Source organism: Poecilia formosa, unplaced genomic scaffold, assembly GCF_000485575.1.
Source record: "Poecilia formosa unplaced genomic scaffold, Poecilia_formosa-5.1.2 Scaffold615, whole genome shotgun sequence".
Lineage (NCBI taxonomy): Eukaryota > Metazoa > Chordata > Actinopteri > Cyprinodontiformes > Poeciliidae > Poecilia > Poecilia formosa.
Genome location: NW_006800554.1, coordinates 134,887 through 153,288, shown reverse-complemented (window position 1 = coordinate 153,288; position 18,402 = coordinate 134,887). Strand labels below are relative to the sequence as shown.

The 18,402-nt window shown below is 37.5% G+C and overlaps 1 protein-coding gene across 1 annotated transcript in view; it reads left to right on the top strand.

Moving 5' to 3' along the window:
- il11ra (interleukin 11 receptor subunit alpha) overlaps positions 1-18,402 on the top strand; it is a 42,280-nt gene that overhangs the window by 12,426 nt on the left and 11,452 nt on the right. Inside the window, exon 2 of the mRNA XM_007541532.2 lies at positions 17,683-17,779. Within this exon, the coding sequence (XP_007541594.1) occupies positions 17,683-17,779 (97 nt within the window). The remainder of the gene's footprint in view (positions 1-17,682; positions 17,780-18,402) is intronic.

Here is an 18,402-nt window from a genome sequence, read left to right as displayed (position 1 = left end):
CCATTAGCCCCAAAGCCTGCCTTAAGTGGACAGTCTCATTTTAGATTCTACAGGGGCTCAACTATGTGATTTCGTCTGTAAGTGTGTTATTTAGATTTAATCGGATGTTGAGTCTGTTAGGGTTGTTTACTGTGTGATTCTTTAGCCTGATCTTTGCTTCAGAAAACTTTCTGCCACTCAGACCTACACTTTTTTTTCAGATTTATTTTGAATATCACTTGAAACCATCAAAAGAAAGAAAAATAAATATTTCTGGACACTGTTTTTCATACAAACGTTGAGGCATAGTACTTGTCTCCATTATCCTCCATAAACAAACAGGATACAACATCGACACCATGGCTGTGTTTAAATAATTCAAAAAGACTTGCCAGTGCTCATTCGCCAGACATAAAATCCACCACCTTGTGTTTGCAGCCATGGGGAGAAAACAAAGATAGTGAGCAGGTGTTGAGACCGTTCACAGCTGACTGGAGCAGAATGGGAAGGGTCAACCCACATAAAGCCTGAGGGCCAAATGACATTTTGAAAGATTCTACTGCTGCTGACTTGGAGGTAGATTTTACAGAGAAATCTTAGTTGTCTGTAGCACAACGAAGGATACAAAAAAGGCAAAAAAGAACCAACAAAAAACCTACTTTTTCTAGATAGAGGGACAGCTTAAAGAGTGTCTGTAAAGAATATTCCTAAACAATATACAAAAACACATATGAATATATTTAGATGTCATAAGAAATAAAACATGCACAGTTTTGAGCTGATGTTATATCAAGCTGTCCATGAAAACCACAGTTGCCTATTTTAGTGGAGTGCAGTGGATCCTCTAATGAGATCTTCCAACATTCCTCACACTACATCATGTTACTGGATGCCCTGCACAGTATTTTATCACTCCAGGAGAAAATGGACATTGGTGCCAAGATTTTGTTCCCAGTGGCTTAAAGTGAAACCTTGTCTGTTCAGACAGGATTTTGGATGTCTTTTTCAAGAGACTATGACTGCGTGTTTCAGAAAACTAAGCAGAGGAGTCCCACAGGGATATGTACTCAGCCACTTTGTCTTTACTTTGCTGATGCATGATTATTTTCCAGATTCAGGAAAAGCAGGTCATTGAGTGCTTTATCATAGTTCAACCAGAATGATACGATTCATCAACGAGGATGAACTACAGAGAAGAAGTGCAAAAGTTTTTGAGTTGGTCTGTGGACAACACTCAGTCCCACATTGTCGAAACACCACTGAACTTATTTTGGGTCTGTACATCAGTGTGCATCCCTGTGGGGAGGGTCAGCAAAACCAAATTTGTGGGAATCTCTCCAGATATCCCCTCGTGTCTTGATACAGCACATACGGCCAAGAAATTTCATCTGAAAATACATTTCCCCAGGAAGGTAAAGTGAAATGCATTACCGAGGCTTCTTTGAGGTCATACTGAATGCTGTGTGAGAACTTGAGGTGTGATACGGTTAGCTGAGAAAGCCATTGGTGTCTCATTATCCTGTTTGAAGACCATCTATTAGGAAAGATGCGAGCAGAACTCCTTGGTTTTGCATGATTTCTTTCACCTCTTGGACGTTTAACCTCCCACCATTTAATACATTTTACATAAAATCAGTAAATATCTACTTAAAGAATAGCTTAAATCTAGTGTATGTTATGCAGAAGAACTGCTATTATTTAAACTAAATGTAGATTTTATTATGACCATTCTCTTACCACCATCTGTATAATTTTCCTCTTCCAACTGTATTTATGAGAGAGCAGTCATCTACCAGTGAAGAAAGTGAAACTCTCTCATGTTTATTTTCCCATGGGATTTACATTTTTGTACCACTTACTAGGCTAACATTCCTTTGCAAAGCACATTGAGCTAATCTAAAGAGGGAAGAAAAAAAAAACAACCTCTAGAAAACAGTAGTATGATACAAAGAGAAGAGGCTGCATAGTCTTGCCGGAGGATGGCGCTATAGCTAATGCTGCTCGTGCTTGCAATCCAAGAGAGGAAGTGGTCAACTTCAACTGAAGTTGACCACTTTATAAGTTGAAGTTGTCTTTATAAGTTTAAATAAAAGTAAAACTTCACTTCCCCGAAGGCTTCGTCAAGCTTTAAATGCAACAACGGAAACCAAGATGTTTTTACCCCAGTTCACATCCGACTTCCTGGGATAAAATACAGTAAAACTCTTCCTTGTCTCTTCTCCTCTTGTCTTTCTAAATACTTTTTTTTACTTCTTTTTGTCTTTTATTCCTCTTTTTGCCTATTTCCATCATTGTCTTTCTGTTAGCGGCTAAAACAATACCTGTCTTCCACAACATGTCAGGACAGTCAGTCATCCAGCCTGTAGTAATGGGGAAAGCATGGAGTTCCCAGCAGAGTGACTCACGGTTCTAGCAAGCAAGGGTCGTGCAAGTGTGTGTGTGTGTATATGTGTGTGTGGGACAGCTGAAATATGTGTGGGTGGTGGGGGGAGGGATAACTAAATCACGTGTGGGTCTCTGTGTGTGTGTGTGTGTGTGGGGGGGGGTGTGCCCAAACATGTTTATGTAATTTGGGTGTATGTTTGCCATGTTTTCCTTCCTGCTCGGCTCACGGTGAGAGATTTGTCGGTAGTGTAAAGGTCATTTGGTAGTCAAGAGTAAAGCACACATAAATCCTAGGGCTCAAATTAAAATGAGCCCTAGGAGGAAAAATAAACTTCTGTTTTATTTTTTCATACATATGCATATTTTTATCTCCCAATAAACATGTCAATCTTTGCATCTTGGACATATTTATCTATGACTTTCCTTTTTTGATTATTTCCTGTTTTGTGGACACTGGATTGTGAATTGATCTGGCAAACCCAGACAAAATCTTTCTCTATCTTTAGGTATGTAAATATGTTCTTTATTCGAACATTGTGATGTTGCTAAAGCTGGTATGTAATAATTCTTATCAGTTATGTGAAAAGAATTTGTGATTGTGAAAGGATGAGCGGGAATGAATGGATGATCCCTTTCATATCTATTTGTAGACAAACTGTTTCTCATCGCTTTACTTCAGCATCATAAGTGCACAATCCAGAGAACTTCAAACTTATCAGTCTATATGATCAACTTTTTGGGTTTGTTTTAGTTTCCGTGTTTGTCGGTAGTGTAAAGGTTCTGTTTTTTGTAGCTGTAATGACAGGAGTGGAAAATCCCTGCAAAATTACAAATTTCCCAATGATGTGACTGTTATAAAACTTCTACTTTAAATTTAGAGATTGTAAAAATCCTAACCATTTGTTGCTGCATTTTAGTAGTCATTGGTTGAGTTTAAGGAAATTAAAAGCAACCTGAAGGAGTTTTGAATAACAGTAATTATAATATGTGTATATGGTATCACACTGACCAACAGGGTTTATTGAAAAAAATGTTACATTTCTCTTACATTCCTTTTACGTCTAGCATGACCGTACAAGTAATTTTCCACCAGTTTCATGTGTGATTTAAGTGCCTCAAAGGCAAATATTTTAAATTAGAAATTGGATACTGGTAAGAAAAAGGAAAATATGCCCAGCATCCAGTTTATTTCTTGGCTTTATTTTAGAAATGTTCACTTTTATAAATAAAATTCCCATGGAATATAATCAAAGAAAAAAATTTTCAAATAACAAATGTCAGGATTTTTTTTTTCAAGCATCAGAGGAGCACCTCTGCTTAGTTGTAAAATTTGAATTAGTTACTCTTTACTGAGTACTGTACTCTTTACTGTGCATATAGCCATGTATAATGTACATAGTATATTGCATAAGTTTATGCTGAAGATTTTAATTTTAATTTTTCTAATTAAAATTAACTGCAGACATGTTGGCATTTGACAACTTTTAATGGATTCTGTAATACAGTGCATTTAATATAAAATCGAGGTTCAGGAGTTGGGTGTGTTCAGAGATTTCCATACCAATTACTTGATTCACTCTGAAAACTGCGGTAGGACTGGGACATTCCTAATTGTTGAGTGTTGTCTTTTGAATGTGTTCACATGTGTGTACATGTACCCAAGGGTGACATTAGGTTTTTCCACTCACTCGAGGCACACTTTAACCCAGAAATGTTTGGATTTGAAATGCACTATTTAAGGGACTCGCATCAGCAGCTAGTTTGACCTTCCAGATGTTATGACGTCAGCTCTGACACCTATCCAACTTTGTAATTAAAATACAGTGTAAGCAAAACACTCTTATGTGAAACAGTGCGTGACTTTCATTAGCTAACCAATGTAGCGTGTCGAATATTTTATATAAGCCTTACTTTTGGTTAGAGATTATTCTTTTCCAATTGACTCTTCAGTGGCAGAAGCAGACAACGGAGGCAACCAAACTAAGGTTGCCTTGATGTAAATATGAAAAATGGCTCCTCTTACCCCATTCTCACCTATACGAGTTGCTTAACATCACATTAAATCCCCAAAAGGGTGAGTTAAAATTATGCACAAAGCTATCATTGTTACTGTTGGACAAAGGTCGTAGTCCAGCATTAGGTACATTTTCATTTCTAAGGTAACGGTTGACATAATATGGAAACCAGAGAGCACTCGGTGTTGCAGCTTAGGCATTCTGACAAAAAGTTGGCATCTGACATGTCAGGGCTTAGACAGCTCAACATTTTTGTTTTGTTGGGTAAAACCTCAGAACGCTTCTGTCATCACAGTTTTTACACTAATAATATAGTGTCAATGGATGTAATACCTAATTTTTTTTTTTGAAGTGGAAACTGCAGTTTGTGATATTGTGTGTATATGTTTATGCACATGAGAGCGTCTCAGTGTTGGATAAAACAGCAATCTTCAACTATCTGCTTCATGTCTTTATAATTACTTCCAGCAGTAGAGAGGCGCCAGTCTACGGTTAGTATGCACACCCGGGCACAGGCACACACACAGATTCAGACACTCGCGGCTTGCCGAGCAGATCATCGGAGGAGCGTGGCAGAGCAGAACCAATCCAAGCTAACTAACTTTATTGCTTTTGAGTTTAACATCAGGCAAGATTAACAAGCAATATGTGTGAGCTTTTCTGAGTGTGTCTGTTCATGCATTTCATGCATTTTCAGATGTAGGCAAACGGATATTTTGTTTGCTTATGATTAAATACAAAGAACATGTTTGTTTTTTTTTTTTATTGAAATACTTTTAGATTTCATTGTCAAACCTGTAGCTGATGTTGGTGATCATAAATCATATTGTGCTGTATATGTGCCTCTGTGCAACTTTTTTGGAGGAATAACGGAGAGCAGATGTGGAGGAGTAATGTTTAAAGACCCTGTCATTGGCTCACACAGAGCAGATGTGTGTTGGACTATCATCTTCCTTTTGGCCAGTAGCTGCACTGAGTCAAACGGTTCGGCTGCGTTTCACACGCTGAACAAGCAGCATAAACAAACCTCACAATATAAGGAGACAGAAAGCCGATTTATGCTAATAGATGCTGTTGGAAGGGTTGGGATTTGTCAGAGCAGAGAGAGGTTGACTTTGGGGTCAATGTGCGTATGGCTGGAAGTCTCTTGACAACCAGTACACCATTGCCATGGTATTTTCCTAAACACTGTAATAAAATGTGGTTTACGGTAAAAATCTAATACTCCCAGCTGATTTCCGTTGAATGATCTCCAGACAATTAACCACCGTTAAAATGGGTAAAGTTAAGAAGAACAATAAAATCACATCTTCTGGTGATTTATGGTTTCAATTTCTTTTGTGGAAACTCCTCCTTTCTCTCTTTTTTTTCTGTTGTATTTATTTGCTGATGTGTGACAGTTCCTTTTCAATAGAGCATGAAGACATGTTCATTTAAAGTTTACTATGGTCTAACAATATTGAGTGAAGTAAAGAAAAACATTTCTTATTTAGCACAGCGTCTTAGTTATGTGAAAAAGAAAGACACCAAGTTTGGTGTTTAAAAATTAACTTTGGCATTTAGTTTGAACAATAGTAAACGAAATGAGGTAATATAATACTGAATGAGTGTAATAAAATATGAACAACAACAGTAAAAATAATATGAATGAACACAAATGATTCTACTACTACGGTTTCTTAAGTTTATGGATGTTGTTGTTCACCATCCACATCTATTTATATCCTGGTAAAAACATGTAATGATCTTTAAAATAGAAGTTGTAGTTGCTTAAACTTCCAATAACAAAATTTAGAAAAACCTTGAACTGGAGAGGTAGTCAGTAAGTGAAGTGTGGAGGTAATATATTGATTCATGCGTATTAGAAAAGTCTTACTCCGATTCGTAATCCATGCCTTTCTGTTTTCTTGTGGCATACTTAAGATGGGGTAGAACTTCAGCTAAGTACGCCCAGAAATTCTTGTTGCATACCGAATGTATAAAAAAATCTGTATAATTTGTTTTATTGTGACTGTAAATGTTACTAAAGTCAGAGTACATGCTGAAACAGTTGAAGAGATTCTCACTTTATGTGCTTTGTGAAATGATCCTAACATGATGGATTTATGTTTAGGAAAACGAATTGGTTATTTGTTTTTTATAAATACTGTAATTATCTTCTGGTAGATTTTATGTGTGATGGTTTACGGTTAGTTCCTGAGTCTATGTGCCAATGGGCCTTTGAGATTCAATGCCCAGGGACACCTGAGGGTGTTAATCCGTCTTTGTTCCTCAAATTGGGAAAGATGAGATAATTAAACATTGAAGTGAAGCAGATGTGTGTTGATCTTAAGTCAGTATAACGGCCTCAGAAAATAAACAATTACTCACCTAAGTTTGCTCAAAAGCTTAAAACAACTGGAACTGTGACAAACAAGGCTGGGCAAAGACTCAACTTTATCTTTCCAAGACCAACAGTGAGGAGAACGGGAAACAGTTTTTATTGTAAAGCATTTTCTTTATTAGATGTGCATCTACATGTGGATGGTGTTGTGCACATACAGACTGCATTTACCATGACGATGGAGCAGGCAGTATAGTGCCGGATTATAGATGCGCCACAAAAACTGTGGGTTGTAAGGAACAATAGATGCACTGTTAAAACCCAAGAAGAGGGTTTTCTTCTTGTTGGCAGTCATGAAGCTTCCATTGGACAACATCTGCTTGGCAACTCAGTTTGTGGTCATTTGGTTTTCTTGCATAAAGGCTTCAGCCTTGCTAAACTGGAGCAACGTGTGCTACCTTCCCTGAGCGAAAAATGAAAACTAAAGCTAAAGAGCCATTTACAGGAGTGGTTAGTCTAACTTTAACTTTTTGTGTATTATCATTAATCCATAGACCTTGCTAAGTTTCTGTACTTCCGTGTTTTTCTTTTTTTTTTTTTACTAATATGTGGTCAGCCAGGCAGTGCTGCTTTTCTGAACTTAAGAGGCCTTCATAGATTGGTAATAAGTACCACAGAAGTTAGAGATGAGCTGATAATTTTTGGTTTCCTTCAAAATCTGACTTGCTTATTCTGATTTCGACAGATATTTTTTGATCAATCAGAGAGCATCAAGGGACAACTGGTTATTTTGAATCTTGTTTAGCTGACTATAAATTAGACTAATTTGTACTGTAGAACAATTTAAACATGTTTAAAGAAATAAATGTTATTTCTTAGAGTCCCTACAACATTTTATTTCAGTTCTAAACTGCAGTATTATAAATACTACTCTACCCTATTCACATCTCAGTGAAATGTATGGCTTCACTGAGTTTCTTCCTTAATATCTAACTGAAATATGTCAACAATTAATGGCATAGAGGCTTTTTTTCCCCCTTTGAGGATGAGCCAGTTGGTTTTATCCTTTTTAAAGCCTCCTTGCTTTGGTTACTTATCTGAATCAAATCCTGGATTTAACACCATTCAGTTCAAACAAAAGACCCAATCAACACGTAAAAAGAAAAGTAGGACATATGTTTTGGGAGTTCCAGGTTAAACTTTTAGTTTGGATGTTTTGGGTTCATCAGTACAGTGGATTCATTGTAAAATCTTGCAGTTGATATTTATGCAGCTAACTCATTGCATGGCAGGAAATTGTAACAAAAGGTTTATTCGCTGACGGTGTGAATATGTACGTTTTTAATTTGTTGTAGCTGAGTAGTTGTCTTGAGTCGTGTGTTTCTAATTCTTTAGCCATGTACTTCTTTGATGAGAAACACCAACGCGCAGTCTAAAGAGAAGCGTTTGTATGCAGATGTACTTCTGCTAAGTCCAAACTCCCAACCCCCACTCCAAATGATGCAGTTCAGTACGTGTTTATTTATATGTTACATTGGCTTCAGTATTACAAACTTGAGTGCTCACAGGATTGCGGTCTTTGTGTGTGTGTGTGTGTATGCGTGTGTGTGTGCAAATAGCTGGCATATGGTAGCCATCTTGCCCTGGCGACAGAGCTGGAGGAAATTCCAGCATTATAGTGCTGAAGCCAAGATCCTTACTGCCACAGACACTCACTCGCTCTCTCTCTCTCTCACACACACACACACACACACGCACACACACACACACACACACACACACGCACCAATTGTGCCAAACCCACACACACAAAGTTATATTTTTTACGTCTAAAAGTATTGAAAAGTTAACGGAAAATTCTCAGATAGGAGCCAAAAGCTGTTTTGTATTTAAAGTTTCCACTCTTCCTGCCTAATGTCCTCCCCTCTCCCTTTTTGTTTCACATATACATGTGTCTGCACGCTTAATGCCTAATCTGCAGATTGTCTTGGTGTTATCTCAGTACACAGATGGAGCGTTTACTTCTTATGTTCTAAGGCTTGGGAAAAAGTAAGAAACAAGTTGAGAAACCTGTTAGCTGAATATTTCTGGCAAGGTATATTTCATTTAAAGCTCTCCTTTTTTTCATTAACAGCGTATTCCTAGATAAAGTTGTTTGTGCTGTTTATATTCTATGCTGATTGTCTTTCTGGTTTTATCATTTATATTATCATCATCAAAGTCTTAAGCTTTTGTAAGCATGAGGTGCATTTAAAGAGTTAAAGCATAATACTTAATTTTCACTTTATCATCTAACCCTAAGGTAAATATGAACTTTACAAAAAATATACACAGATAAGACTTTTAGTATTTTGAAATAGCACTGAAGACTTTAAAATTTTGATCTGTGTTTTGTATCTTAAATTAGTAATTAGCAGTTAGTGTATGTAGCATTATAAAATTAGCACTTAGTTTTAATTAGAGGTTCTCAAAAGCTTGTCCATTTACAAATCCAGCATGTTTTATGGCATGAAACCAATATATTTAGCCTTTCTGGGCCTGTCCCAATCACCAGTAAACCAGTTTATTGCATGATAAATTAAAACGAGTTCAATAATTTCCATTTGCATGATTTATTGTTTTTCTTATTGAAAGACAATTTAGTTTACAGACACTTCATAATTTATTTAACTGTTTGTTATTTATCTGTTGTTTTATTTATTTATTTAATATTTAAAATGTCTTACAATTCCAGTATTAAATGTTCATAAGAATGTAAAGTTTATTGATTTTAGAGAATATGTTCTTGCTTTTTTTTTGTTTTGTTTTGTTTTTTTAACCATTATTTGAAACCGGTCTTCTCAAAACTACAATTTTATCGTTTATTGCAATAACATCCAGAAAAATTTGGTCTCATGACAGGCCTAAGCCTTTCTATTATCTACTAAAGGCCCTGCACTCTCCGAATCTACCACTGGCTGACTGGGCCACAGAAATGTAATACAAGACATTTTCCTTTTGACTAATTTATATTTTTGCGCTTCTTCTAAAATCTCTCTGAAAATTTAACTTGAACTTTACTTCCCCTCAGCAACAGGGCCCACTAAGAAGAGCTAAAAAATCCTTTGCTTTGGTTCTGGTCACCTAATTTCTTGTTGCATCCCTAAAACTGAGCCATAACTCTGATGTCTTAATTGATGGACAAAAACCAGAAAGTTCATTTTCTTTTATTCTAAAGTTTTGCAAAATAACATGATTAAGAACTATCAGAATTATTTTGTTCCCTAAGCTAGAAATTGCAAGCAAAAAGATCATTACCATCGGCACCAGAGAAGGATTATGAGGCTATTTGGAAACATTTTTGTCTTTATGGTTTTTCTGTGAGGATCATTCACTAGTGGAAATCATTACAGACATCCTCTATGTTCCCGAGAGCAGATTTGCTTGGAAGCTCATCCTAGAACGAGATTGTGCAATGGTCAGTGAAGCTGCGAAAACCAAAGAGTTGTGTCTTGAACAACACACATTTCAGTCAGTGTGTACAACATTCCCTCCGTTAACATCCACAATGAAATTTGAACAAAGTTCAAACAATAACCTTTAGCTTGGAAGTTTGCCACAAATCAAAATATCTTCAAAAAAAAAAAAATGTGGAGGATGCAACTTGAACCACCAAACATCCTAAGCGACGTCCTTTAGACGGACATAGCTGAGGTTGAGATGTTTAGTGAAAACCAACCGCGGCGTATCAATACAAACATCTCATGCCAACTGGCAGCTGAAGCTTAGCAGAAACTGGGCCAAAGCACAAGACAATGATCTCAGGCGCAGTAAAAGCTTGAACAAAATACCTTTAAAGGAAAAAAAAATAATCAAGGCATTGTATTTGCCAAGTGAAATTCTAGACCACCACCTGACTTGCTTGAAGTGCTGTGGCGGGACCTTAACCAAGCTAAGCATGCACAAATGTGACAGATATTAATGAACATAAATCCTGTTGCAAAGACGAGCGGGCCAAAATTCCTTCACAATGACGTGGAACTGATTAAGTCACACAGAAGACAATTACTTCAAATTGGACAGTGCCAATTTAATAATGAAACAGTTCACTTTGACCTACTTCACATTCCCGTCTGTCAGCCCCCTTTTTTGGTAACATATTTACAACGCTGCTTTCCCACTCCTGTTCCTGCCATGACCTCTCATTCCTCCCTACCACCTTGTTGTTTATCTCTCTTGGTGCTCCAGAGCTGTCAGCAGGTAATGTCGGCTTTGATGCCAAGCAGAAACGTATTCATTTTCTTTTTTTTGTCCCTCTTATTTTAATTAGATTAAAGCCGTGTAAAAAAATTCATTTGGGTAAATGTCAATTACATGTGTCCTGTCTAGAGCAGAGATGAGGGAAGCCGTGGATGTTGGTATTTGTGTTGCTGCTAAGACGGTTTCCACTGTGTGTATTAATGCACATTTATACATTTGGTGTGCAAATTATTAAAATGTGAGAGCCCCCTCTATTTTTAGTGGGGCTTCAAAGTATTTGCGGATTTTAGCCTTTCACAGGTGGTTGAGGTCACAAACCTCCTTAAATATTGGTGATCTACTGAATGCTTATATTTAGGATTTTTGTTTACCTTTTGCAAGAGATAAAAAGTGAAAATAAGACTTTAAATTGATCTATGTACATACACAACACATATTCCATTCATATTTTGGACAGCGCCTGGCCTGCAGTGAATACTTTTGTTTTTGCTTCAAACTTATCTTATCCCTTCTCTTGTTCCATTAGCTCATTCACACCTAGACCCCAACCAGCAAAGCAAGAAATTCACTGGCACTCATTTAAAGACGGCTGTAGTGTGTGTGTCAAAAAAAAAAAAAGCCCTGCTCTTTGTCCGCTGATGTGCTTTGAGCTGCTCCACATATGGAAATACAGACCGACACACACGGATGTCAGTCAGCGGTGCTCTTATCGCCTGGAAAGGTCAGGAAGACAGGGTGTGCAGGGATTGCCATGGTGACCTGGGTAAACACCAGCTCCATTGTAGTCCTCCCCCACCGTCTTGGCTCGGCATCGTTGCGTTGTTGGCTTAGTGCACTTGCACGCGCACACAGAGTATATTTTTTCACTCCGTCTCATTCACACTCGCACACAATGCACAGTTACACTACAGTTTTGTCAGCATTTTACTCTTGGAAATAGATGTGAGACACAAACAAGTAAACACACTTTGACTATTGTTGCGGAGGCTGTAGGGTTATTGAAACATCGGTCTTTGTTAGTTTCTAATTTATGACATGTACTCTAATGACCTGTCCTTCTGAACAGGACATCCTGCAATGATTTGTTATGTCACTGGCCAGCAAAGCAGAGCGTCCCTGACTCAACAGTGATTTTTCTTTTTCAAAATGCAAATATTCCAGCACTGTATTGTTGGTGTGCTTTAGGGTTTTTCCCTACAACACCCAAGATCTGCGATACGTCAATCAGCTAACTTTAAACAAGATTCGCCAAATTCACTCCACCTCCTATCGACCCCCCAGGCCTGGCTTTTTTTCCCCCCCTCCCTTACTTCTATTCTCTGTCTGTCTGTCCTTTCAGTGTCTTGTTTCTTCTCTTGTAAAGCTGCCTGAATGTGCAGTGGCATGCCAAAAACAGAGTGACTCACTACGTGGGATTGTGCTGCCATGGAGAACACTGGTTAATAAAAAGCCTTTTTAAATGTGATCTTTCTCTGTCTCCGTCTCATTTTATCATCAAGACTTGAGAACCGTTAAAGACATCTTCAACAAACCCCTCCTCACATAGGTATTGTTCGATTTTTGTCTTGATACATTGACTTTCACTTTTTACTATGTTTGAATTGGGCGGAACATTTTTCACCGAGAAAGTTTGTACGTCCCGGTTTAGCAATTACTTTTTATCGCTTTGTAGTTAAGAGCTCGGAGAACACTTTCAGCTTTATGACTGGCTAACTTGTGCTTTGTGGTGGATTTACAACTTTTGTTGTTTTTCTGCTTTTACGAATTGTGAGTACTTTAAAGATGCATCCTAGTGACAATGACCACATTCCCGTGTCTGCAGAGAGGTTTGGTTTAGTATTCACAGTAGAAGGGTGACTGGAGGGTGTGACTCAGGCTATTGGCTTGTGATTACACACTCTGACAAAGACACACACATGCAACCTGAAAAGAAAGCACAGCCAACACAGTCAATCTCGCTCTGTGACGCTTGATGTTGCCCATATGCTTTTCGTATTTTTCACGTAGAATATCAGGCTTGTTTTGTTGTCTGGCATAGAGTTAGAACTCTTGATGGATTGCATTCACATAAAAACTAAGTGGAGACTTGGGGACTAGTACTAAACATCAGTACTGATTAGAAGCCTGGAAAGCAGTATTAATCACCAGACAGTCTCATCTTTAATCAGACCTGCAATTAAACAACATATTACAAATAAAATATTATAACTTTTTCCAATTCTGCTCTTAATAGAGCTACTTTATTGAGTAATAGGTGTTTCTTTAGTTTCCACACACTGACTGCTCATGTTTTTCACATTTGAAAATATTTTTACACGGTCAAATTGATCCTACTGTGTAACCAGGGTAAAAGTATTCTTTTTTTCTGTTTAGTTTCTTTTTACTCAGTGGACCTCTGCTCATAATCTGACACTATTTTTTTTTAGACCACAAAATGTTTGTGAATTAAAATAAGTGAAGTTCCAAAGACACTTGCTTTTCACCTTTTCTTTGCTTTAAAAATGTATGCAGTCCTGCTGACCATTAGTATCGGCTGAAACAATGGACGCCAGCATTTAAGGAGAATCAAATGGTTTAAGAAAATGTATTTACTGGACTTTGTTCTGGCAGGGATTAGATTGCGGGAAAACTCGATCAGACTGGGAGACAGAACAGGGGCTTTACAACTCATCAGGGTCAGATACAGATAAGAACCAGCTGACTGGAACTGATAGAACAGAAGAATTATTTTTCCCTATGGTTGTATACCAAAAAATATAAAAATAAATGTGACTTGCATATTTAATTTTTTTAAGATGATCAAACAGGGAAGCTATACTAATGGAGCAATAGAAATCCGGGTACTTAACTTTGAACATTTTGACATGTGAGTGATGAAAAGCCATCAAGCAGACGAGGTGGCGAATGTGTCAAAGTCTAAAAAAAGAAAGCAACAGGCTGAAAGTGGAGGATAGCAGAAACCGTGTCTGTGAGGTTTAACATCAGACTAAATGTTGCTGACAAGGTCCTTCATTAATATTCCATTTGCACATTTTAATCCATCAGCAGAAATGTTTCCTTTTAACTATCAGAATGTCCTTTCTATAACAAAACGGGGAAAAAAAAACACACAAAAAAAACCAAAAACATTACGATAACACTTCCATTATACTGGAAACGTTTAGTCATGTGAAAAAAAAAGTTGTTATTTTTATGCTACTAAAAAAAAAAAAAATCGAAAATGATGAATGTAGGTCTTTCGCTTCTGGGCACAATGAACAAAGTGAACTGTCAAAACCTTTCCTTAAAGATTAGTTGGTTTTGCTTGTCAAACTTTTTAAATGAATGAAAAAAAATCATATTTAAAAAACGTTGCCAGAGTGAATCATCCTAGTCAACTTGAGCATCTTGTGAATAAGTAATTGTGCTTTGCTTAGCTATGCTTATGTCACTGTGGAGGTGTTTTGACCTGCTCTTTGCAGACTTTTTTCTAGGCCACATTGGAAGGATTTTCCTTGCACAAACCGTTTAAAATTGTGACACACCGTCTCAATTAGATTTATATCAGGATTTTACTAGACCACTAAGGGGAAAAAAAAAACATTTTTAACCATAAAGAGGAGGACCTTCTGGTGTGATTTGCATCTCTGTTTTGCAGCATAACCCATGTGTAATTGAGGTTAAGGTCACACACTAAAGGCCAGACATTCAATTACTTTTTCTCATCACTGTATAGCTTATGAATACCATCCTGTGTTCCCACTGAGTTTTTGTTCATGGACTGTTTCTCAGCAGCTTAACAGTAAAATGGGGCAATGTAAGCAAGCGAGTGAGAAAGCTGAGATTTAAATTTGCCCCATACTCTGAGGTGGCGGTGGTGAATGTAACACAGCTGTGCTACCTCGTAGCACGGTAGACACAAGGGGGCCCGGCAAAGACGTCAAGAATATTTTTGAACCAGTTTATGTAGGAGCCACTCAATTTTCCCAGTTTGGTTAATTGCTTGAATTATTTGGAGAAGGAGGTAATCTGCTATTGTAAACTTTTATAGCACAATGAACCTGTAATTCAGTTGTTGATTATAAGATGTATGTCTGGAAAACTTGGCTGCAGAAATTTCCAACCACTTATTGTGACTGAACCCAGGATGCGCGAGGCTTGTCGCGGGTCGGTGTTTATTTAATGGGGTCAAACTTCATAAATGTGAGGTGTAATATAGTCAAGCTGTGCCAGTGTGTTTTGTTTATTTAACATTTACAGCTGCTGGTCATATTAAAATATGTTGTGATGCAAATTGTATGGAGAAAACAATGAAACACCAACAGTTTTATTTCTGTTGGTCCATATGTTGCTGTCACGTCATCTTAAGAGTCCTCTTTGTAATATATTGTAAATAACGCTTTATAAAACACTATTAATCAGTCACTAAGATGTAACACATTGCTTAGACGCTGGCAGCCTCAAACATAACACCTCATTCTCCTGTTTACTTTAAGGTTTATATAACAGATGATCTGTTTGGCTGAGATGCTGTGAACCACATGTTGGAGTGTTATTCTCACTAAACCACAGTGATCGCAGTTCAAGCGCCCGTAAATAAACCTTCAAAATTCAGATTGTCTTTGCAGATGGCATTAGAGAACAATCTGGTTTTTGCAATGGTCAGGGATATTCACACAGTAGACGTTGGGTTACTACCTGTTGGGTAGAACTGTTACAAAATTCTCATGTGATAACGGGAAAGAATATCCGGTTGACGGCGTCAGATCAAAGGTTTCAAACATAAATGTTACTGTTGCAAAAAATAATCCAGACTACTACAGTTACAGCAATCTTGTTTTCTACAATGTTTTGAAGATTTATATTTAGACTTGGGCAAAAATAAATGCCTGTCGTGACTGAATGCTGGCTTTACCAATCCAATATTTAAATTTTTAAGAGTTCCTTGTGCAGAAAAATAAATCTCTCCCTCTCTGTGTTCTTTTTCTTTTTATACAATAACACGTTTAATTTAATTCTTAGTAGCTAGTTAATTAGATGGCTGTCTGCACAGATAACCAGCCTGCAGGCTGCTGCCTAGCATACATGTGTTTTGTTGTTTTCCAACTGTTGTATTACCACAGTTTTTGTATTTCCACACTATCCTTGAATTTTGGGTTTGGAAATATTGGCAAACGAATGAGAGAAAAGTTGAGCCGCCATTTTTCCGCCTCCTGACCAGCAGTGTGAAGCAGCAGATCGGAGAGAGGAGGAGTCGTCTCACTCTGATGACTCTCAGAGGTTGTGCAGGGACAGAGCCTCCGGCAATTTCTGCGTCTTCTCATTAAAAAGGAGCTTAAACCTTAGGAACGGTGTGATGGAATACGTTTGAGTTTTTAATAACCACAGCCTTTTGTTGACAGCCTTGCTATACCTTGATTCCGATAACTGACTCATTCCTACGTGGCTGAAATCTTGGCAGAAGATGTTTAGCTTTGCAAAGTTTCTGTTGCATTTTTAAAGTCTTTCAAAGTATTCATATTTATTTTATATTTTTAGACAGTTTTAAGTGCATCCAGATTTCCCCTATTACATCTTAAATAGTTTGTTTTATAATATAAATTTTCTGTGTTAATTGATTAACACTCGTTTGGATTGTTTTCATACATCATTCACTTGTTCATGTGCGACAAAAACTGCAGAGACATTTTTAAAGTATAATGATATATGGATGGGGTTAGGGTTAGGCTAACACTAGGGTGATACTAACCTGATTGTAGATGCACGTCTGTTTTAGGGTGTGGGGCTTTGATGCCACATTCTTAATAAACAGCAGATTAATTTGTCTGTTTTAATCAGCCTGTGGGACGATTTAGCAGCGCTTATAAAAACTTAAAGACGGCTTGCTTAATTCGACTTTATTAACAAAATATAACTCTGGTTAGACGGTACAGATGGTGATGAATAAAAAGTAATAGGATGAGCTGTGACACATTACGAAGGCTCAGACTGTGGTACTGCAGGTTAAGAAATGTTCCTGATCCAAACATGTCTAGCACGATTAAACAGAGTGAAAAATATTGGTAGCGAATATGTATGTTTTGATACTTTGATTATGCAATTCAAGGTGTAAATATGTTCTCTGAACTAAATGTCTGTCGCTCATTGTTTGCTCATACTTCGTCTCCTCTTTTGCTCCTGATGAATTATAGAACTGTTTGACATTGAAAGAAATGGTGTTTGTGTTCAAATATAAAAAAAAAAGAGTGGGTTCTTTATGCTTCGTGCTTCGTGCCAGTCAACCCACGGAAGATGTCTCATTGAGTTTTGGCATTGAGCAGCTTCATGAAAAACAACACTGCTGAATTGATTATACATATATATATATGGTCTTTTCTGTGCAGGATCTAAATAGGCTGCTTTTCAATTTCATAATGAGGAAAGCATATGTTTTAAATATATTTACATGCTAACCTCTTTCCAGACCTTCAGGATTTTTCTCTCCTTTAATACAATGCAGTTTTCTGTACTTATCTTATAGTTATTTTGTATATGAATTGTTATGAAAAGTCTGTTATTTGATGTTGAAAAGCTCTTTCACTTGAGCTTCTGCTGCTCAATTACTACCGTTTCCTGTTTGAGGCCTTAAACCCCGTGAAAGAGAACTACGATGCGATCGGTTGCAGTATTTATCTTTTTTTTCCAGAAGCATAACCAGGAAATGGTTACTTTTGATTAAAATTTAAATAACCTCCTCCTCCATCTGTGTCTCTGTCTTTCTAGATGCCAGGCCTTCTGTCCAGTCCTGTTTGTCTCACAGTCATCTGGTTTTTGTCTTGGTCACTGCCTCCCAGCCGTGCTCAGATTTGGAGTGATGAAGGTAACACATGCTCACGCACGCACACCCACGCCTCAACACACTTTCTTCTCAAACAAAACCGACAGTTACATTTTTATGAAAATATATGTGGCTGCACATTTGTCTGGGCACATACCTTCGCATCAACCCAGCAACAACACACACAGAGACGCACATCCTGTCGAGATTCTGACATGGACTCCTCTGGATCCTTTACACTTGGTGGCACATACAGAGCTTAGAGTGAGCATGAAAGAAAGTGTAAAATGTCATTCTTTATTGACAACTCCAGTGCTTGTCTTTCACTTTTTGTGGAAGCAATTTCATAAGGTCAGAGCTCGTAATGTATGCTGTAATGGCTACAAACTCCCACACTAGGTAACTAATTCAGCTGCAAAGAAATCTGAGAGATGTGTCATGGTACCCTATAGGAAAGATTAATTAAATGAATAACAGTACTTCTCACCTTTCCTGCCCTGATTTTCCACAGATGGTTACCTGAAGCTCCGGTTTTTTGTTTAAACTTGACTAAGGTTATTACAGCACAACACCTTCAGTAATAACTTTAGGTCATGAGACAAAAAACCTGTAAAAACAGTCTTTAATTAAACCAGAGAGGCTGTTATGGTTTGAAGACGACGCGA